General features: G+C 44.9%; 1 protein-coding gene across 2 annotated transcripts in view; it reads left to right on the top strand.

The window, feature by feature from the left end:
- Positions 1-23,786, top strand: part of LOC311031027 (mitochondrial import inner membrane translocase subunit tim16-like) — a 91,263-nt gene that overhangs the window by 20,832 nt on the left and 46,645 nt on the right. For both annotated transcript variants that reach the window (XM_084037122.1, XM_084037120.1), the window contains exons 8-9: positions 5,349-5,432; positions 5,981-6,063. In XM_084037122.1, coding sequence (XP_083893248.1) covers positions 5,349-5,432; positions 5,981-6,063 — 167 coding nt within the window. The remainder of the gene's footprint in view (positions 1-5,348; positions 5,433-5,980; positions 6,064-23,786) is intronic.

Genomic DNA, 23,786 nt, shown 5'->3' with positions numbered 1-23,786 from the left:
AGTGAGCAGAGGAAGGAGAAGGATGGAAAAATAAGAGAACGGCCTGTGGCTTCTGGACTTTTTTTTTTTTTATGAGAAATGAGCGAAATGTAAGATGGTTTCAATTAACGGAGGAAAAAGTGGCGGTAGGCAGCAGAGTAAATGAAATGGTTGGTTTGATTTCCATTTTCTGAGCCCCCCCCCCCCCAGTTCTCCTCTTCTGCCCTATTTCTAGAAGCCCGTCTGCTTCTGTAAAGTCAGAGTTACATTCAAGATAGTGAATCCTGACTCAGAAGTGGAACTTTAATGGACCGTGAAGACAGAGCAGGATGATGAAAACCCAGTAATTGCTGAAAGGGCTAATTTACCATGGATGAAAAAAAACTAAAGAAGGAGTCTGTTTCATGGGCGATGAAAGCTACAAGGCAACAGTTATTGATTAGAGGAGGGCAAATTAAAGGAAAAGAATGATGAGTCTGTGAGAAGAGCGGAAAGACGGGGAGAGGGGGGAAAATAAGCAGCAGGTTGAAGAGATGAGTGGCTGCAGCTGGGCCTGCATTGTTTCCTATTAGACTCCGCGCAGCAAAGCAGGGTCGAGAACTGTTGAAGAACCAGCAAGCGGACTCCTGTTACCAGGAGGAAAAATAGACATTAAAAGTCTCAGTTTCTTGTTGGACATTTTTAATAATGTTGCCACTCTGATTATTAACACAAAGACTGGATATTGATCTTTATAACCACCGCTTTTTTAAATACAGAATTCCAGATTCCAGCAAGAAAGCAAACAAGCATACAGTATTTCAATCGAAATGTTGGACTATTCCTTTAAAATCTGAGTATTGCACCGGCTGCAAAACAAACAAAAGAAACTGATATTTTGCTAATTTCCTTTAGAAAAAACAGGACTTGATGTGATATGACAGATGAGTTTCCACACTTCAGAGCAGCAAGTTTATGATTGACAATAACCTACTCTAAACACACATTATCTGACGGGAGAATCTGCCATTATGCGATATAATAATAACATGGGACGAAGGTGAGAAAATAAGCACTCAACCTCGCCGTGAACTAAATTAATTCCTGCACCGCTGGCACTGATTGTTAAATGCTTTAAACCCCATTGAGCCGATATACAGAGTCGGTGGAAGGATGGACAGAAAGCAGAGATAGAGGGAGATTCAGAGATTGTGATAGTTCCCATATGTGCATACAGACACCTGATATTCGTCCTGGTGAGTGAATCAACATTCTCCGCGAGTGACACAGATGTGCGCTCCGTCTGTTGGAGTCCAGATGTAAAATAGCCGAGGCAGAAGGACGAGAAGTGGATGGAATAATCCTCATTTGTTTTCATTGGGAGATATATTTAATAGACTGCTGACTGGCACTTTTCCTGTGTCTACATTTCTGTCTGCAGAGAGTTTAAGCCTAGTGTAAAGCCTGCATTTGGGTTTGATTGACATAGTCACAGCCAGCAGCACTTTCTTTTTCTTCTTCTTCTTCTTGATCATATACTATTTAACAACCAGAAACATATTTTCCCACATCTGTGTTGGTATTATTCATGCCATTTCCTCTCCACTCCAACAGGTGTAACTGATTCTTTACACCTCCTTTTGCCCATTTTTGTCAAGTCACGAGCCGTTGCTCTCTTCTCTCCGTCCTCCTGTGTGAACTCCATCCGCTCCGATGGTTAAGAAAAACACTTGTCATATTTTTCTTCCTCATCCTCTCTCCTCCTCTCCCTGTTTTCAAGTGTGTCATGATCGATTTGTAGCATGTCTGTGAGGAAGAGGAAGGGTGGGCTCCAGGTGAATGGGATTTGAGTTAAATTTACGACTGCGGAGGAGAGATACTGTTTGGCAACGTTCATATACACAAGGTCCAGATGCTGTGTCCTCTGGCTGCCCCGCGGTGTGAGCAGTAATATGGCTTTCTGGCGGCTGCGTTACGCTTCCTTAAGCTGGAACGCCGTTTATTGGGAAAAGGTGAACTGAGGCCCAGCACAACGCCCCCTAATCCTCAATTGCACTTTTATCACCCCAGCCGTTGAGCCACGATGACATCTTTGTCAAAAGACTGGCTGCACGTGCCTTCATATCCGGGTGAAGCATGACATCATGGCGGTGCGATCTGTGGAGCATGCATGGCTGTCTGCAGTGAGAGACATCGGGCCGGTTTATTTGCCTTCAGCCCTGAGGCCGGTTGGCTCAGGCAGCGTAGTGAAGGCCTGAGGGATGCTGTAATGGCAAAACTAAGCCCGTCTGCTCCAGGGCTGGTTCACAGAAAGGTGATATATTTTCAGTGTTTTTTTTATTGGCTCCCTCACAGAGTAATTTGTCTTTTTTTGTCATAGTCGGGTCTAAAAGACGGGATAACGACGTGTGCATGTTGTAGCTTGTGTATAGTCTTTAGCAGATTTTAGCCAAGCTAGCGCCATGGCTCAGTCCACCACTTTGGTAAAAGGCTAAAAAATCTCATTTACTATTGGATGGCTTGCAGACATTTTTTATAGACATATTATGGTCCCAAGTTTCATATTTTGCGTAATCCACATCAATCTTCTTCATGAGATGTTGGGAAACATACATCACTCATCTGGTGCTGATGCATGGCTGAATATGATCGAGAAGAATTTGCGTCCTTTGGAATTTCTCGCCTGCTGCCAGAAATCTTTGAATCAGACGGCACGTGTTGCTCCTGAAAGCGGTTCCAGTGTCAAACAGACCCTGAGCAGATTAAAATAGTCCGAGCTCAACTCGTCCCTAGTTTGGTCAGACTACCAACTCTGAATTGTCTTGCCCCTGGAAGGAAATCGGCACAGTGATGAACAGCTCAATGGCAATGAATTATCTTCGTGTCTGTTTATACCATGCTGGCTTTAGCCTTTCTCCTTCCCCTGAGCTTTTCTGATCTATCGCTTTTTCGGAGGTCTTTAGTTTACTCTGGACTTCTCTTCTACATCTGGGCTATTTTTCAACTGACTCACTCGCAGGGACTTATCAAGGCATATATGAGTTAAGTTACCTGCGCGAGGCATCCCGACGCATTGCAGGCTGAAGAATCATCCCGAGTCACGATTTAAGTGTTTATTCTATCCGGGAATTATTATCAACTCTGTCAGTGCAGTCGCGTAACATCAGAAACGTGTTAGAGAGCCGCGTCAGTAGAGGGTTTTCACTAATCCTTCTTAGTGTTTAAAGCTATTTCGGAGCAGACCGGGAGCCAGAGAACATCTGCACTGCATAAAAATGGTGTGCGATAAAACGCTGGTACGGACAAAGACGTATCATCCCGGAGAGAGGGGCAGAAGTGCACATCTGAGAATTCCCTTTTAAGAAGGGTGATTTGGTGTTGGCGTGCGTGCTCAACATATGTAACAATGTCAAATTCCCCCATAGCTGAGAACAATAAACTAGGCTTGAACCACCAGTGTGGCCTTTGAGCACACGTTCGACCGACTGCTTCTGATTTATAGTTTGTTCTGCTCCTCTGACAGCGATGGTTCCAGCACAGGAGTCTTGGCTCTGAGCTTTACATTTAGTGGAAAAATCCAAATATTTCATGGGAAAGTGCCTTGCTACCAAGTCAACATTTAGGGGAGAGGATTTTCATCCATTTTACCTTTTATGTATCCAGTTTAAAGTTAAAAAAAAACAAAAAAACTCTCATTTGTATGCTGTATCTTCTTTTTTGGCAAACATCACCTGGGCGCAGTTACTTCCTGTTGTCACAGTGAGGTTGCCAGGCAACCAGTCTAGGACATCATATCTTCAAATGCTGCTTCGTCACTTCCCTGAGTGAATGCTGATCAAGCGCCTCATTTCTAGTGGACTTTTGAAATGTATTTTTTATTAAAATCAGTAAAACAATCCCTAGAACTCCTGCTGCACCCAGAGCGCGCTAACATATGGGTGTCATTTACTGTCCACACGTACCCGAGTCAGAAGCCAAAGAGGATTTGGGAAGAGCAAACATAGATGAAATCTTTCAAGAACGTTTAACGAAATGTAACCAGAACCTCTGTTCCTGCCTTTCAGCAGTCTGATGCTCAAACCGCTTGGCCCGGGCGTGTGGCGAAGGGTGACGTCAGCAAGGAGAGAGACAAGGAAGCAGGGCTTAAGTTAGATATTGATACGGCCCACATGTGTCCTTCTATGTGCTCAAGCTGGATTTAATATTTCTGTGTTCATCCCTACTTGTCCAACCGTTCAGTTGTAGATCTGGCGAGCGCCCGTTGGCCTAAACCGGCTGAATGTTAACGAAGGTCGTACAGTGCAGAGCCCTGTTGCCCTGTAACCTAGCACGTGTTCAGGGGTGCAACATGGAAGCTCAGGTTCTCCCCATTTGTTTTTGCAATTTGTCATCCGCGGGGGCCAGAATGAGGCAGAGGTTGTGAGTGTTAAGCCATAGAAAATAAGCCTCTGTCCTCTTTCCATACGCAGCCGTTCCAGCCGCGCTCCTCGGGGTTAGCGTGGCCATAAAAATGACAACAGCAATTTGGGGAGACACAGTAGGCCGAGGGGCTAATGGCTCCCGTTTCATGTAAACTCCATCGCTGACCTCCGTGCCTTATAGGAAAGCTCAGTGTAACTCTAGTATTAGCACATAGATACCACTGTCTGACTGTGAGACATTACAAGAGTGCAGATCTGTAGCTCTAAATAGCTTGATTACAGGGTTTTATAAACCCCTTGTAACTTAGAAACCAGATTTCTAAGGAGTTAAATGTGCATCATGTCTCTTCTCTGCCCTCACCTTGATGATTACTCTGATTTGATTTTAATTAAAACAAACCCAGCGCATTAACTTCCTTCCATGCCCCCTTTCCACCCATTCTTCCTTTCCATGTTTTTTTCTTTACAAACACATTCTCTCGTGTCGACGCCTGCCGTTGTTTTTTTTTTGCTGTTTCTTCCGCCAACATGTGTCATTTGCATTTGAAGACCACCTATCAAACCCAACATGGCAGCACTGTTTTGACACACTTTCCCCATGGAAAACTGCGTAACAAAGTCTCCGCGCCACAAACACACACACAGACGGCGTCCCAGTCTGGTAATCTAAGCGCTACTCGGGCCAGAAGTCACCTAGTCTGCTACATCAACACTAACAAGCACTTCTTTCATGGGACAAGTCCCGTTCTGTCCGACCACAGGGATCTGTCAGAGGCTCCCCGGAATAGCCCTGTCTGTCTTCCCTCTGTTTCTCTTCCCTGCAAATCATTCACTCGTCACCCCCTATCGTTATCTCGAACTATCCCTTGAGGGTATGTTGAAAGTAAAGATGAAGAAGTCGACTAAGATGTATTCATTTGTCTCATTTTGTCATCTCTTTTTCAAAATGTTGCATTGTTTGTCCTGCAGAGTGCCAAGAGCCTCCAGAACAACAAGGATTCCCGCATCTTGTGGGCCAAAGACGACCATTTACTCACCACTGGCTTTGATATGGTGAGAAACTCTTTCTACAACTTGCATTGACCTGCGTTTATAATTAGTTTTATTATCTTAAGTAAAAAGTAAATCAGCACGTGTTGATGAGAGCTGTAAATTAGCAAAGTTAATGCCCTAATAACATATTATTATATAAGGCTACACAACTGTCTTACTTGTCCTGAATTGTTCATTCATTAAAATGGCACCAAAGACTAAAAAGAAGAACTTGCTCTTGGCGATCCAAAATGTTAAATCTATAATTGTTTAACAGTGTTAGCTGTGGAATTAAGAGATCTGCTAAAGCCAATGGAACGGATTTAGAATTACATTAGCCTGTAATTTGAATTGCACAGTCAAACAAGATAATGTCAATGTAATTATGAAGTGAGATGCATTCCTTTTGCTTCTGAGACGAGGAACATTCACCATCATGCATCACTGCACCTGTCAGTGATGCTGCAAAATCCTGATGATTCTTAGGAGTCACTTATTAACTCTTATTTGGTTTGTATGAGCTCATCCCTTCGCGTTTACGCCACTTAACTTCTCACGTTGTTGTGTAGATGCGTAATCGGGAGGTGAGGCTCTGGGACAGCAGGAATCTGACGTCTTCCATCAGCTCGGCGACTCTCGGCACATCCAGCGGGTGAGTGTTGCATCAGTGTAAAACCATTACTCCCCCGTACTTGGATGTGTAGCATGCAGATATTGGTGCGTGGCATTTTATTTACATATATGGACCGATGTACGGAGGGGCCTCTGCAGATTGTGAAGCTGGACCTCGTGCGGACCTCCCAGAGCTCTGACACTGTCCATCACATTCTTGGCATTTCCTGGGAGCGAGCCACACACAGAGACTCCTATCCTCTCTCTCTCTCTGCGTCCCTCCGTCCATGATCAGTGTGAAGGGGTCAGGGCAACAGCAGTCCACACATCAACGCTTCTCCCCTTCAGATCAGCCTTTTTCCTCATTTCTGCCTCCGACCTCCTCCGAATCGTTCCGTTTATTTTTCCAAACGCGGCCGCGGAGGATCAGAGGAGAGCGTCAGTGCGGTCGGGCTCCAGAGAGAGAAGAGGAATGAAGGGATGGATGGAGGAAGGAGGAGAGAGAGAGAGAAGGCAGGAGTGAGGGTTTCTTTGTCGGATCCAACTCATGCATTTTACTGCTATTATATACAGATTTGTGCAAGTCGTTTCAAACGGAGGGGAGGATACCAGACTCTGCCAGGCGACTCAGCAAACTGTGGTGGATCAAATAAACGTAATATCATTATTACTGTTAAACGGCAGTGAAAGGTAGCTGCACAGAGCTCTTTGTGGTAAAGCCATGACGCCACAGATTCCAGAGCAGTTTTTTGGCACAGGTGTTTGAGGTTCTGTATGCGCCTTTTGTTTGCCCAGAAAGTGTGGCGATACAGCACCGAGTCATAGCCTATAAAAGGTATAAATGCATTTGTTTATTCAACTGATCAGTCTGTGTCTGTGTGTGTGTGTGTGATAGATGTTTAGGAGTTGACACGGGGTCCTTAATTACAGCCTCCGATCTCCCTCCTCCCTCTGCCCTCGTGTTCTCCAGCCGTCTCCATTTCCTCCACTTCCTCCTTCATTTGAGTGAGACAGATAGTTGCCTGTCTGAGTGCTTCTTTGGAATCCATCGCATTGTTTGGTTTCCAGCATACTTTTGCACTGAAACGGTTTGATATCTGATGGCCACCGATGTTTTGTCTCCTATTACCGAAGCAAATATGTTTTGCATATCATCTGCTAAAACCACTGTAGATGGTGTTAACTAGGTCATTTTATTGCAAGATTTTGTCTCTGTGGTGTCTCTGCTCATAGACGGAGGAATGTTGCAGTTAATTCGGTATCCGTAGTCGCCATTTTGTGGTTGCGATGACGGTGCAGCAATGTGAGGATTCCTACCAAAGGGTCCTGCTCATCTGTTGACAAGCTGTTAAGAGTTCCTGATGCTCCGTTACTCAGCCACCGTCTCGTTTTCTTGTGTCTGTCCACACTTTCTTGAGTCACCAGGAGATCATATTGGATGTATTAGATACATAAGCTTTGCATTTGAGAAAAGCCTTTTGGTTTCCAGTATCTTGATGCTTGTTATTTCAAAATACTTTTTTCAATGAACAGTGTGTTCTATATTAAAGCTCCTCAATCATGCTATCGTATGCCAGTACGGTGTGTCAGAGAGTGATCACCCTTAAGGCCACACCCCCCTCCAGATGCCCGTAGACCAGCGTTGATATAAAACAGGTAGGCAATCAGATGACAGATGAGACCTTGCCCTTTACTGCCATTCTGGCGTTTCCCCTTCCTTCTCATTTCATCTTCTTTGCCCCATAAAATGTCCTTCACCCTTTTCTCTCCCAGCTCTGCTTCAAAAGTGAAGAGGTCGCTAATCGCCTATTCAGAATGTTAAAAGGAGGGCCAGTTATCTCACATGATGGTGCCCAGCCAATCGAATGTTTTCGTTGCAGAAAATAAGCGAGTCAGAGAAAAGTTATTTCACATGTCACGCTCTAAAAAGAGAGGAGAAGAGACCGAGGAGATTTTTAAAGGCACTTTAAATGTGAAGCACCACTGCCAGACAAAGCACAGATTATTTCAGGCAAACAAATCCACTCAAATCTGAACTGAGGACACAGAAAATTAGCAATGTAACATACTTCAATATATATTATGATTCGTATGTTTTCTTGCTTGAAAACATTTCTTCTAGCTGGCTCGCCTTGAATTTGAATTGAATACACCCGCTTTAGTGTGCCTATATTTTCTTTACTTTATTACCCCATATATTGCTGCTATATAAATGCTCTGAATATCGTATAGAGAACCTTTAATCTACAAGTAATGTTTTTCAAATGTTTGTCACATTATGTATCCTTCACCTGCCTCCTCCAAGCTTCTTGCCCTGTTTAAATGTAGCATCGACCAAGGTCCCGTCTGGGCTTTTGATCACAGCTGCTGGTAGAGGCTCCTTCTTGTCTGCTAATCGTCACAGTGGGAAACATCTAGAACACTGTCAAGAACAAACAAGGACTCAGGAGTTACGTTTGGAGGGGGGGAGGGAGGGATTTAATCACTACGTCTTATTTAGTCATATCCATCTAAGCACTGGCCAAACACTTTATGAAGCTAAGTGGCTCCTAGACATAATGTGCAATCAGCAAGCGCTGATAACAGAAGTAGCTTGTTTCGAGGTGATGGGCAAGGTCAAAATGTTTGTTATTATTGGCGGTTATATATACAGTATCTTTTTTTTATTTTTTTTATCAAAGTTTTATGATGCAGCTGGGGTAGAGAGACTAGTGTCTAGACGTCCTTCCACTAACTATTGCCACTATTTATCTTGTGTTTTATTCTTCATTCAGCATCGGGCTGCCCTCACGTTCCCTTTGGCCTTCAGTGTTATAATTGTTTGTTATCATGGCGAGTTTTCTGTGGTTTTAGTTCAACATAGCTTCAGTGCATGTCTCTGATACAGCGCAGTTATGACAAATGCAATATGTAATAATCAAATGGAGACCAAATCTCATTTTTTTTCCTCTGCACTTGATAGATTGAACCATGCCAGCTGAGGAAGCTCAAAGTCAAACATCCAAAACGGGGCATTTCCTCCCTGTCATTTCATGCCTGCGCCCATATAAAGATGGATTTGTTCTTTTTTTTTCATGCCTGTTTTTAATTAAAAAGGCCGTGGTAAACATGGTGTGTAATCGGAGCGGCAGGCTGGCTTATATCAGGTCGGCTGTGCTCGTCCACGACATTCAGTAGGACTGTTTTCTTTGGAGTGTCACAACAAGAAGAGGCCCAGGAGCTCGAGCCAGTAAAATGGGTTTGTGGGTGGAATATAATTTGGATGGAGAATAATGGAGGGGAAATGTTTATTTTTCGGTCGGGGTTGAAATGGAGACCGAAAAATTGAGGGACGGAGGGTGATGAGGGGTGTTTTAACTGTGCAGAGGTAGCTATTACTGAATGCCTGTTTTCCATACAGATCTGGACATTGGCGAACAACATGGCTCTCTGTTTACCGCTCTCCCCCCCTCATGCTCTTCCCTCCCCTATAAACCCGAATTATAATAATCAGTTTAATTGGGCCTCTAAGCCAGCTGCAATCAGTGAACTTTACGACTGGGCACGATTGCAACCAGCTTGCCGTGTAAATACTTGAGACGTCACGATCATTATCCCGACTCCTCCGCGTTAGCAGATTCACCGCACTTGGCATTAACGCAGCGACGTCTTGATGATGCAGGCCTGCAGAGCAGCTCGTAATCGCGTCACAAAGCGCTCTCTGAGGGTCAGTCGGTTAGAATTCGGCATGACGAAAACTTCAATCTCAGAGACGGTTCTGGCCTTGACCCCTGTAATTGTCCTCGGTCAATACCAATGTTCTGCTCCTCTCCCCGAACACACGAACACACACAAGTGGACATGCATCTTCTATTACTTCTCATCATCTTTCTTCTGGCATGACGCTGATTGGAACGGACCGCTGTGAACCGGTGCCCACCAGTATCCATGCTGCACAATTGGAGAGGACATGGGCTCCGTCCCCGGAGACAACCCTACTGTTTTCCCAACCTAGTCACGGGTTACACAAAGAGCTCGCCCTCTGAGGCAAGGACCGCTGACAGATTGAGCAGTTAGGAGAGAGAGAGAAGCTTGCGGTGGATCCAGGTGTGATGCTCATACTCACACCCTCTATTGCCTCTCCACAATCTATTCCTGTGTGTTTTCCTAGCAGGGTCGTGCCTGGGAGCAGGGCCCAGTCATTGGGTGTAATTGAGCCAAACTCCCTTTAATCAGATGGATCGAGAAGAGGCCTATGCCCCGGGAGGGAACCAGCCTTTTTACAGAACAGTCCCCCCTTCTCTCCCACCCTGGCCCAGGCGCTCTAAAATCAGTCCCAGATGAAGGCTTTCCTGTGGGGATTAGGTGCAGCTGCAGCATCGCTAACCCAACCAGACCAAAAGAAACGCCACAGAATGTTTCAACAATCGTTTGACCTTGCTCCTTACTCCGAGTTCAATTTATAAGAGTGAACAGAGCTTTGTTGTTCAGGTTCAGCTCAGAAAGTCATGTTTTAAGGTGGAGGGAAGGGCAAATACTACGACATTCAGGTGATCCTCGGGGTCAAGTCGACGGTTTAGCTGTATCCCCTCTCGAGGACGGCCTTGGGGGGGAGGGTGCAGGGTAAAGATGTGACCGCACACGCTCCGTCAAAGAACCTGAACCCTGACAGATGAAACATGGTGTCTGGAATCTGTTAGTCATTTGGGGTTTCAGTTTGTGATTCAGTAGAGGGCGAGTTTGACCGTTTTTTTTCCTCTTAAGATATCGTCCCTCTATGAGCTTTGATGGGCTTTTCATGGAAGCCCATGTGGCAACCTTCTTATACTCCATAACACCTAATTGAAGATGTCATCTGTTCATCTTTCATGCCCTGTGATCAACTGAAGAGCAATTTATAGCCCTACTAACCTGTCAAAAATACAGCAGCTATCCTTCAGTCAATCCTTTTTTTTATTCGTATCCAGGCAATTATTAGACCTTTATTACCATTCCCCCAACTCCTCTGTTCCTCGCTCTTCTTTCTCTTTGTCCTGCACAAAATGGAAGGAGGGAGTTAAGCTTTTGAAGGTGCTGGTGTCTGGGATTCTAATTAAGTGGGGGGGGGGGGGGTTAGAAGAAAAGGCTAATGGAGCCTCACAGAACTGGTAAAAACACATGGAAGTATGTGGAGCGTTTGGCAGGGGATGTTTAATATAATTCACAGAGGGTTTTGATTTCATCCCGCAGGTATGTGCTCAGCACTCCAGGGATCAGAAGGACCCTTTTGTGTGAACTCGCCACAGAAGGAAAAATAAAAAAAGAATCTCCCCCTCCCACCTTTCCGCTACCTCCTTCCTTACAACCCCCGCCCCCCCCTTCTCTTCTTCCATTCGCCTTTATTTTTCTTTTATGGTTTGGATTATAATTTCATACAGACTAAACTAGAGACGATTTGTCAAGAGAAGCTGCTCTGCATTACGTGGCAGTCGAATGTTTTAATGCTGTTAAGGTAATTGCGCAAATGACCAAAAACGGGATGGCTCTCTGGATCCTCGCTCAGTCTCACTTTTGGAGTGCGAGACAGTGTCAGACTTCACTTTCCATCCTTTACAAAAACAGCAGCGGAGTTGCACTTGCAGCTGCAGATATAGTTTTTTTTTTCCAACATCTGGAAAAATATCTTTTTTCCCCTTTATTAAAAAATGCTCTGGCAATAACATTTGGGATCTTTGCCCTATACCAAAAGCCTACTTTGGGCCATCCCAAGTTGGGTTCACCACTGTTTCTCCCTGCTGTGCTGGGTAGACATCCAGCAACTGAGTGTCTGATAGAGATGTGAAGAAGGCTGGGGTTGGCAGAAGACGCAGGGCCAAAGTACACAGGCCATTATTCACAATGCATGGCTGCAACATGAGGAGATGAATAAATACTATGCTATAGTGATATTTCTGGAGCAGCTGTAATGGCAGGTTCAAGGAGAAAATCCACAAGCTTTCCTTAGTGAACCATTTTCTATATGTATCATTAGTATATCTAGTTTTTCAATCTCCATTTCATCTTCTTTTCATGTATTTATTTAATCAATTTGTCTGCTATATCTTACTTTTAGTTGTTTGTGTTCCTATATACACCGTCTTCTTATTCCCCACCTCGCTTTCAACACATGCATGTGTTTTATAAGATTGTCCCTTTTACGAGAATTGGGCACCGTGGCGCGGCAGGGCTCCCGTTTTTAAATCATGCCTCGCTTCTGGACGCCAGTCACCTCCTGGACGCCTGCCACCTGGCTCTGCTGTGGTAGAAAGAGCCATTTGAACGTTGGGGAGAAGTGTGTTTTCCATTAGTAGACGGTTTCCCTCTGCCCTGCACCCCCGCCCGCCCCTGCCTTGCAGCCTGGCCTCCACGGCTGCCTCTGGGACGACTGCAGATTGGCAGCATGTCACTGCACACCTCATAGCCTTACAGAGAATAATAAAGGTACAAAGGGAGTGATAGAGAGCCTGTTTTATCGATGCTCACAGACGAGCAGGAGTAATTCATAGGTCATATGTACGGAGATGGAATGACCCTCTTAAATGTACACAGTTCAAGATTAAACGTAGTTCTATGTCAACATGGAAGTCTATTTGAGCAAAATCCGATGTGTTGGGTTGGCTTTGTACTCTACTACTACTACTACTACTACTGTAAAAAAAATAATAGAAATGATAGAGAAAAAAGTGTGGGTTTTCAGCTAGAATTCAAAGTTGTTCACATCCATCAGACAAACTGTCAATATTTTAGAAAGGTAGGTAGGTAGGTTGCATTCATCTTGTGACTGCTGTCCTAAGTGTCATAGGTAAAACACCACCTGCTCATTGTTTGACAGATGAGGTGTTATTTGTCGGGGGGATGTTCCTGTTTTTCCTCCACGCTGTAATCTTCCCATCACTCTGAGTCTGTACATGTTGATATTCACATCACTCTGTAGATATCTTACTTGCTTTCTTTCCTTGATGGGGCTTACATGGGGATTTGCATATTGTGGATCCTCTGAAGTTGTTCTCCTCTTATCCAAAATTGTGCGTGAATCAATGGGTGAAATGCACCTGCTCAAGAATCATTTGAGCAGCCAGTTATCCCGTTGAATTTTGTTCTTCAACATCATAGTGATCCTTTCATTTTGAATCCAGTCAAAAAACAAGACAAAGCACTTGTCACTGCCAATACCTATGCCAAAAGCTAATCTGATAAAATCTCAGCCAATGGCTTTAAACATGTGTACATGGTCTGGGTAACATCAGCACAGCACTCATCCACATCTGGCCCAATAGAAAATCCTCCTTTTTTTTTTTAGAACAATTTTGAGTGAGCAGACTTTTCCAATCGTTTAATGGAGAAGCTAGGTGGATGATCTGCTGATTGTATTCTCTTTTATGATCATGTTTCCATGATAGAAACCAGGGTTGCTGCGTCCCTCATTGGCAGGCCGGCTGTCTGCAAAGGAAACCCGAGAAAACAGAAGGAAAGTCTTTTTCAAAGAGGCTCCCTGAATTGTCGTTGGCAGGTGGGACACATGTTCCCCTGGCCAATGTCACTTCCCATGTGGCCCTATTTGCCTGCCCACGCATGTCCGTGTCAGAGAGGCAGGAGTAATATGCCATGCTTGGTTAAATGGGAAAAGTGCTGAGGCATGCCGCTGCGCACTGTCTGGGCTTGTGTATTCATTACATAACTGCTCATATAACTGGATGCTCCAATACCTCACTGTATTTCCCTTGTGTTAAAGCAACAGATGCTGAGACACACAGGCTGACACATTGTACTTATATGTAGTGTATGTGCCATCACGTTGCTAAATAACAGCGAGGAAAACACCCGAGAAAGTTCTGATTTTCTTTTTAGATTTCATTCGTCTCTATGGAAATGTTATGACAACAATAGCTGGTGCACCTGCATGGCCTCCCTGTTTTTCTGCCAAAGGTTGTGTGTGTGTGTGTGTGTGTGTGTGTGTGTGTGTGTGTGTGTGTGTGTGTGTGTGTGTGTGTGTGTGTGTGTGTGTGTGTGTGTGTGTGTGTGTGTGTGTGTGTGTGTGTGTCTGTGTGTGTCTGTCTGTGTGTGTGTCTGCACAAGTGGCCTAAGCAGATTAAAAAAAAAATGTCATCTAAATGTAATTGCTGGGAGAGTTGAGGAGGTGATGGTGGCCAGGACATTATTTCTCCATTGTGCAACAGCAAGTTAGAGTGGGAGAAGAGAAGAAAAAGATGGAGGGCCCTCAGGGGGAACCCCAGTCGGTCTTTAGTCTGTGTGCTCTTGAAGAAACCTCTGTGGACTTTCCTGCTCTAACATCAACTGAATGTCCTCCGGAGCCCGCTAACATTATTTCAGCGAGGTCAATTAGTCAGTCGGCTGTTGTATGGAAGCTTTGTGCGCGGCTGCGGTGGCATGGGGGGGTGAAGTGTTGTGACTGTAAGCCCTCTATTGTGCCTCTGCCATCTTTTGTCTCGTACCCCCCCCCCCCCCCCCCCCTCTGGCCACACGAGACGAGGAAAGCAGACTCCCATTATGATTGTTGATTTTGACAAACTGCTCAGAGTGTCCCCGAGTATGCTGCGAGACTCATTTAGCATGTTAATCAGCCATGTCTGTTTAGTAGCTGTTAAACTGTGGTGTCGGGGCGAAAATGGACCTGCCAGTGTTGCTGCAACCACTGGTGCAGGCAAAGAGAACTACATGGGTGATTGTGAAGTGGTGTTCTGTCTCCCATAAAGTCTCACCCATAGCAAAAGTCACCTGAAAGTGGTCCATTGTCCATTCTAATGTGAGTGTGTATGGGGGGGGGGGGGGACACAGGGAGAGATGTGGCAATTCTATGAACCCCAACATAGGGGCAGTCTTTGTATGTGTGTGCTGAGGAGTGCAGTGGGGGCACAGGTGTCTCTCACACAGCTGCCCAACCGTGAGCTGGAGGGGCTGCATTCCTGCCGGCAAGCTGGATAGGTCAGTCCCAGCCACATGCACGCATTCTCATAGTACACGCCACGCTGTCATACACACACATGCATGCCTGGACGCGTTTGCACATTTTCCTTTCCTATTTAGCGCACGTAGACCATCGCCAAACAGCATTCATCATCACTCAGCAGGATTTGACAGGCGGAGTGACAGACTTAATCATCCGTGTCTTTATTTAGCGGTGCGTTCAGGCGCAGCGTCGGGGATACTTTTAACAAGATCGTAGCTACTTTAAAACAAATAGCGTGAACGCAACACCTGCCTTTATTTGTTTTCGTGTTTGATTCCGTTGCTCCTTAGTTCAGTTTAATTCACTCACTGCGACCTGAGTGCAGTGCTTGATCACAAACGAAGTGATAGTTTCTGTTTTCCTCCCGAACCAGGAAGTAGGGAGTGTTTTGCAACCGACAAACGGACGTTGCAATGCTGACAAACCTGCTCGGTTTTGTACCTGCACGTCCCGCTGTTTTCCCTTTCCAGCGGGTTTCTTTATAAGTCGGCTGTGTGGATCGGGGGTCTCGGAGTGAGAGTGAAAGAGCAACTCCTTCACAAAGCACCTTAGGCAAACATGTTTGACCAAAAAGACCAGCCCGGGGGAAAGAGCACCACTTGTTCCTCGGAGGCCAAAGGGGACAAAGCTAAGGGAGCTGCTGGGTCTTTCACTCCAAACCTTTCATTAGCACTGGACTGGAAAAAATTAATACACACATGTGCTGCTGAGGTGGCCTGTATTATTCGTAGCTGTTCGCCGCATATCCTGACCATCATGGTGCTTCCACGCTCCACTGCTGCTGTGAAGCTGCAGGGACTCGCAGCTGTGTGCTGGCAGGCTGCGCACCGTCTCCACTGTCAGCGGCGAGCTCACTACTGTGCAGACGCGCACCCTCACATCAAATGTGTCTTCCAAACTTCAACACCGGTCTTTTGTCAAACAGTTTTTGTACACCTTGAAGTGAGCGGTGAGCACCTGACCTTGTCCAACCTACCGGCCTTCAGAAATGTCACTCTGCTGCTCTGTTCGGCGTTGGTAGAGGAGGAGGAGGAGGAGGGCATGTCTTCTCGAGCGGCGTCTGTCCTCGCCCCGGGATAGCGTTTGGAAACCGGAGTGGAACACCACTTCCTGACGACTGCACGCTGCAAAAACTATGATTGCTAAAAGACAGTCTTTGAATAACACACACGAAAACACGCGAGCGTCTCCCGACCTAAAATCCACAGTGATTGGATTAAGTCCCATAAAAACAGATAGAAAGGATGCTTCGAGAGACGCGAGACAAAGATGTGGACGGAATAAAAAAGAAAGATGGACAGAAAAGGAAAGGGGAAGAAAAAGCTTGCTGGCTGCTGTGATGGAGTTGGCACCGCATGCTCTCCTCGTGACCTTTAGTGGGTTTGTGTAAATTATATCCCTTTCGAAGGAAAATATGTGGTGGTGGAACTGGAGAGACCCCCCCTCCCCCTTCTCCTCATCGGTCTGCTGTCGTTTACTCGGTTTCAGCAGTGCTCCATCCATCTTTCCAGACTCCCCTTCAGGTCATCGTCCTTATCATGCTTTCCAGATTCATTCTTTTGTTTTAAGTTTGTTACCTCCATCTTAACCTTCTACTTTTATGTTTTTGTATCAGCCTCCCCCAACTCCTCTCCCTCGCCTCTCTCCCTCCCCACAGCTATGCTATTTTCTGCTGTGCATGGAGGATGCATTTAGCCTGTGGTCGCTTGGGAAGTGATGGCTACATTAGTGGAGGGGGGGGGGGGGGGGGGTGTCTGGTGAATCGCTACCTTCCCTTGGCCACAGTGGGCTCCACGCAGGCTGATGCAGACTTTCCACTGGGTGAACCCATCGACTTGGGGTGCCCACCACGCTGCTCAGCGGCCATGCCCACACACCCTCCCCCCCTCCCCAGGCCACAGCCTGGACTGGCAGGCACCCACACAGGCACGCGGCGTCAGCCTGCCCAGCGGGTGTCCGTGTTTATGTTTGTCTTGTGCAGTGGCTAGTTTCTCACTGCGCTGTTGTGCCCTCCCCGACCCGGTCCAGGCTCAGAGGAGCCGCGAGCCGTAAGTGGCCGTTTTCATCCGTCACTGCGACTGCACCAGACAGCGTCCGGCTGTGGCTACGGGTCCACCTCATACTGAGGCAGTGAAGAGCTTAGGGCCATACTTAAAGGACCATACTGGTGGTTTTGCATGTTTTAGCTCATGAATGACAAATTATGTATACTTTAAATTACCGCCTATCATTTTACAAAATGAACCATTGACTCAATCAGCTCAGCATAAAAATCTACTTGCATAGACTTGCCTCGGATGACTAATCCTTTGCTGTGACCATTTTTTAGTCCACTTACTTTTTATGCAAAAGATGTGTTATTATTGCTTGGCTGAGTCTGTTTTAGAGTCTGTCTAAAAGATTCATGAGCTGAAGTTGTGGGAAACGTATCCAAAAAGCAAACGTGCACAATTACTTCAGGTTATTTGACATAATGAGAAAGACTGACTTAAATCAACACAGCTACAAGAATGAAAACAATGAAGTCCATTGTACATGTTGTGAAAATAATTAAAGAATTTAAGCCATTTTCTTGGTTCTTATTTTGAAAATATATCAAACTTTTTAGTGTTTTAGAATCTCCATCATCCACAATACTGTTTATTTCAGGCATGTTTGAGTGACTGACCTGTCAAAGTTTACCTCAAAGACAAACATATGTGGAAATTGGCTTTTAACACTGCTGACTTCAGATTTGTAATGGGGGCGTCTACGTGTCTTTGTCTTCCCAGTTTAGCCCCGACAGCTCGGGATATGTAAACCAGCATCCTAATTACCAGACAACAGTCTCATCCTGGTCTGCTACTCATTCACCGGCTCACTACTAATCAGCAGCCAGACACTTGTGACTGCCCAGATCCTCTCTACGGACAGGATTAGCAGATCAACATTTGGCATGTTTGAACGTAATTACCCCCCACCACCCCCCCGCCGCTTGAGTGTTATTAGCAGTTAGGAACAAACAGGTGTTTGTTAACCACAAGTCGATCGTCCATTCCAGAGTTAGAGTTCACATGCAGGGGTCAGGGGTCGGGCGGCCTCAGGCCTGTGGCAGCAGGATGTTTGGGACGGCTATTATTATGATCCGCCAGTGAACACTGGTGTTTGGGCTGGATGTGGATGTGTGTTTGGGAGAAATGGGATTAGTGTGACTGATGTGGATTACCGAAGTCAACTTTTGGGCCAGAACACATTAGGACGGCACACTCACGCGTACTTTAAGACGGCTGTTCGACATCACAACCTTACATCATCTTTTCAAAGCCGCATTTGATATTATTGCGTGTTTTTCCCCTTAAAAATAAAGCACGAAAGCTTGCGAAACTTACTTTTAACGTGTAATCCACTCAGACATGTGGGGAGGGGTTCCCATCCTGTAAGAGATGTATGTAAATCATGCTGTCTAGCACAGAGACACCATGAGCACCTACTGTGATGGAAAGGATTACAGGCACATAATCCGTGCCTGTCGCCACCCTGCACTCACTAAACACACACACACAGTGTGAGTGCCCTGGTGGAGCAATAATTCATATCCACTTTGAATAACATACAGTATTCCTGCCTCTAAGGCAGCCTGTATGGTATTTAATTCCTCTAAAGGTGGTGATGTGATCTGTATTGGTGTTGACGGAGGCAATACTATGAGTGGAATGTTTCTTTTTCTCTCCCCTTGCCAGTACCCGTAATATGCCCACCCACGTCACATAGCTCAGCTCAGTTTGAGATTACACAGGAGCTCCAGCCACAAACAAAACGGAATCCACAGATGTGTATACACAGCGCGGCCATGATGCGAGTAGAGTTTGAAAGTTAGCGCAGGATGTGTACACAGCAGTGTTTGATGGATGTCTGCTGGTGTCTTAAGGTGGATTTATCAGAGGCCCGAATGCGTGGCCCAGAGGCCCTCAGCTGGCTTTCTCCCGGCACTGTGCTACTCTTAAGTTACACTTCTGATGTGTGTGTTTTTTTTTTTATCCACGCTGCAGGTTTCATCTTTTAAGAGTTGGGAAAAGGAGAAATCTGAGAAATAAAAAGGAGGCTGGATGGAGAGAGAGAGGAAATAATAAACATGGCTTTCCAAGTCAAACACACAGCTATGTCCAGATCTTCTGTCTCCCGTTGAAAGAAGTGTATAAAGGCATGAGAGATTACTTTGTAATTCTGGCTGTGTTTGTGTCAAATAACTCCGGGTATGAATTCTAGATCAGTTCCAGTTCATGCTGCAGATGCCTCGTATGGCTCTCATTAAAAATATTTACGTCACGATTTAAAAGTCGTTGCTGCGACTATAGTGTTTATGGCGTTTTTTTGCATTTTTTTTTTCGATCATAGCCGCAGCAGCAGGGAGCAGCTTCAGTTAAATAAATAAACAGGAAATAATGCCTTAATAGCATGCCAAATTCAGCATCTGTTGACCTGAACTCACTACTTTTTACAGCAACAGTCATCTCTGTTTTATAAGTGCAAGTGTTTGTATATGTTTACCATACTGCAGAAGCACGGCGGATCTGGTGACATAAATAGTATGGTGAATAGTGACGCGCATGCGATGAAAGATGGCTCGACAACACCAAGATTTTTAGGCATCCCAGAAATGATGACAGCTGGGTTACTGTCGCTTGCCTTGTGTTCCTCCTTTGTTTGTCTGGAGATGATTTCTGGGTTGGAAGTGTTGAGGTTTCGGGCCCCCAACAAACAGGAACACATTGTTTGAAATCTGAGGCTTGTGTGGCGACCATAACTGTTGGTGACAATCACTGGAATTCACCACTGACTGACTTTAAAGTTGGGGCCCCTGACTTGCCTCTGGTGTTTCTAACTACTAGCTTCATGAACAGCTGCTCAGACCGTCGTCACTTATAATCATAGCTGTTTTTTTTTTGTTTTTTTTTACAAAAGGCTGACATCCTGACCTCTCTGGACCCATCCCAGAGGCATTTTTCACCTCAAGGGAATTTAATTTAGACCTTTAATTCACTTTGAAACAAATGGATTGTGTGTGATCCAAATACCCTAGGATAACTGGATCTGATTAATTTAACGATATGCGTGAGCTACGAGCTTCATCTCCCAGTCTTAGCTGATTTGGATTTGATGGACTCTTCTGGCATGTTTCATTATGGAACAGTTTTTAACCGATATGTGCTAATATTTGGCTCCCTCCTGTACCCTTTTCACCCTCAAGGACCCCCTTTTCTATCCACTATCACATTCTCTCCTCTTCATCAATGCCATTGCCCATTGCATCTTTTTTTCTGAATAAATAAAGTCCCCCCCCCACCCTCCATTCCTTTTTAAATGAGAAGCACACTTGGGTTGCTTTGGTAACAGGCTGTTCTGTTTAGGTGCACTTCAAATTCCACTGCCTTATGTTGGACGCACCCAAACAAACACACACACACACACACACACACACACACACAAATAAATTCAACACTTCCACAGCCCATTTCTGAAGACGGGTAAGCTTTTCACTGCATTTGTCCCCACTTGGACTCAGCCAGTAGTAGTAGTAGTTGTAGTAGTAGTAGTGGTAGCAGTAGTAGTAGTAGTGGTGGTGTACAGTGAATATTCACTGTCTTGTAATGGTGTTTTAATACTACAGTGTTAATTTTCTCAACGGACGTAAATTACCTTATAGCTAACTCTGGTACAGCTAAGAAGCTGTGCACTGTCCCTGTTAAATAAACAAATACATAAATAAAGTAACAGCGTTCCCTCCATCTCCCTCTACACTCACATTTCATAATCGCTCCGCCTCTTACATTTCATCTAATTCTTTCCATCCTCTCCTTCTTATCTTGCAGCATCGGTTGGATAATCCCTCTCCATTTCTGGTTTCCTCAATTGTGTTTCTATTTTGTTTCGAGTCTTTCGACACATTCCATAAACCTGCAGCAATTCCATCCCGGGCCTTTTTGTGGCACTAAGTCATATTTTTCTTTCGGGTCTTCACTCTATGTACGTCCTCGTTAACTTTGACCCAGATAACTTGTATACCAAATACTTGTAGCTACATTAACAGTTACGTAATTATAAATTATCACAATGGAAAAAGTGGGAGGGTAGGGCCCAGGGGGAAAATACTGAATATAATTTACAACAGGTTCAGTGAAATCTGGAGAAAGAGGTCAACAAGCTGAAGTCATTTTATATCAAAGGATCTAACACTGCACTCTCATCTGTTTTGTCTTAACGTTTTCGATTAACAAAACGTTCTACATATGTGAGGTTATCTGTTAATTTAGATCCCTTTCTGACCTTCCAGATGATTATCATTGTAGAAAACTGGGCTCAAGCATGAATGTGTTACATCAGGACAAATATATTTTCGTTTTTCGAAACACTTCCCCCCTCCACCCAAGAATGGCAATTATTCTGATTGGTCGATGAATTGATCAGCAGAAAACTAAGAGGGCAACTATTTTTTAGCCTAAGGCAGTTGCCTATTGCATTTTTGCATGCAAGTACAGCAAAGACCCATGTTTACACAGATGTATAACCCTGGTTCACTCCTATTATACATTACTTACCTTCTTGGCCACTTCCAGCATGAGATGATAACGAGGCGGGTCAATCTATATTCAACTGAGGGGAGATACCATGACTGAAAAAGATGCAAAGGAAGGGCCTAGAATGGAAGAAGATATTTTCACTGGGGAAATCATGCTGCAATTTGTTTTTATATCTAATAATCTAGTAAATAGGACGTGAAATGAATTGCATATGTGCCGGCTGATTCACGTTGCCAAGAACTAACCAAAGTCAAATTCTTGCCTTTTGCTTTCTTTAGCTGTTTTTCTTTCTCTCTGTCTTCTCATCTTTCCCCTCACTGCTTTTTGTCAGAGCAGCATCTGGGCCATCTGCTGGCACGGCCTGGCAGCCGTATGGCATGAGAGGACTGTTATTAGTGCTTCAGAACGATGTAGAGGGAGGGAAGGTGGGATTCGGGGCAGGAGAGTTGGAGCAAGTTCAGCAAGGAAACGAGCGAAAAGGCCAAAAAAACCCGGAGCCAGAGAATCAGGTTCCAAAAACAAAGTGGTGGTGTGTTTTCTCTACTCAGCTCTTCTCTTTCCTTCTCTACTCTTTTCCTTTCGGCTGCTTTAATTCCCTTTTCCAAAATCACTGGCACTTGTTGATTACCACGTAGCCACATCGCAGAAACCCAACGTCAGTTTGAGAATCAAAGCTTGAGATTTCTAATTATGACTTGTGTTGGGAGAACTTGTGAAGCCGTGTCATAGATTTAATAAAGCAGTCAGCATTTACTTTTTTTTCTTTTTGTATTGTGGTCATATTTCTTTTGTAGTTAGTGATGAGTTCCGTGTTTGATCATGTGATTTTTGAGGAGTTGATTTCATGCCCCAACTGCTGCCTGTAAATACTCTTGGCTGAGTTTGGAGAGATGGTTTGAGGTTACTGGGAGGTCAGCCGTGCTGTGTGGGCCGGAGGGATATCTGGAAGATGGAAAACAGAGGCAGAGATGTTTTTTTTAAGTAATTTGAATAAAAGATTACGAAATGGACTTCTTGCAGCCACATGAACCAGTGTTTTAACACATAGTCTCTGGCTGCATGCTCACAGGCCTGAAAACAAATGAGAAACTAAAAATAGAGAGAAACAGTAAGGAGCAGTGAAAAAATATTTACCCAGAAATAATTCCGTGTGGAATTTTTCTTGTGGTTGATGATTGGGGTGCCTTGAAACTACAATAGGGGCCATTGAGCAGTGCAGGCTGAGTGTGAGCGTCAAAGTTGGACCCCATCCAGGGACCAGGTTTCTCTTAAAGCCAGGGGAAAAAAGAGGGACTGTTTTATGGAAGGAAAGGGGAGAAACAGACACACACACTCTCACACACACACACTCTCTGTTCTCATTTTCTTATTTACATACATGAGCATTTGCAGATGCCAGTGCAAAGGGAAGTCAGAAACATGCATTCCTTCAGCTTGTATTCTTATTTGACATCATCTATATATCCTTTACATGGAGTCCATCGAGCACACACACATAATGGGTCCTCAGCAATACACCCACCCAAGTGTGAAGTCGAGCGGACGTACAGACATACATACAGACAGTCAGACTGGCTAAAACAGACTTAGCTACTTTACAACTTATAAAAATAAACCGGGACACATAGAGGTTAAAGGTCTGGCGTGTAGGATTTGGTGTCATATAGAAGGGAGCTTGCAGATTGAAACCAACTGCAACTTCTCCCGTGTGCCAAGCATGTCGGGGAGCTACAGTGGCCGACTCGAAAACTGAAAGGCGCTCTAGGCTACTGAAGAAACATGGCGGAAAAGTTGCTGCTCCATGTGTAGGTATGTAGCGAAAACAGAACTTATTTTAATGGGATTGTACACTAACGGAAACATAATATTGTGTTTTTTTGACAATAGCCCCCCCTAAATGCTACACACTGTTCCTTTTAACACGGTTGCGGAAGGACAAGGAAGCACAAGCTTATTCACCCCCAGGGGGTTTCTCCTGTTGTTTCACTCGGAAGTTTGCGCTCACTGAGCAAATTGACATAATAAGGGTTCCATGACTGGAGTGGTGCTGTTTTTATGTGTTTGTGTTGTTAGCATGGGACCTTGCACAACAGCTCCCAGTTATGGGCCAGTATATGCGTGTGTTAGTTTGTAGGTGTGGGCGTGTGAGTGCGTGCATGCTGCATCAATCCCCTACCAGCATCCTGCCTATAAAAAACATGGGTGGTCAGCCTGTTTATTGTATGGGTTTGCAAACAATGC

This window comes from Eutrigla gurnardus (genome assembly GCF_963514095.1).
Source record: "Eutrigla gurnardus genome assembly, chromosome: 20".
NCBI classification, from domain to species: domain Eukaryota; kingdom Metazoa; phylum Chordata; class Actinopteri; order Perciformes; family Triglidae; genus Eutrigla; species Eutrigla gurnardus.
The sequence above is the reverse complement of the archived record's forward strand: the minus strand, read 5'-3'. Positions and strand labels throughout refer to the sequence as shown.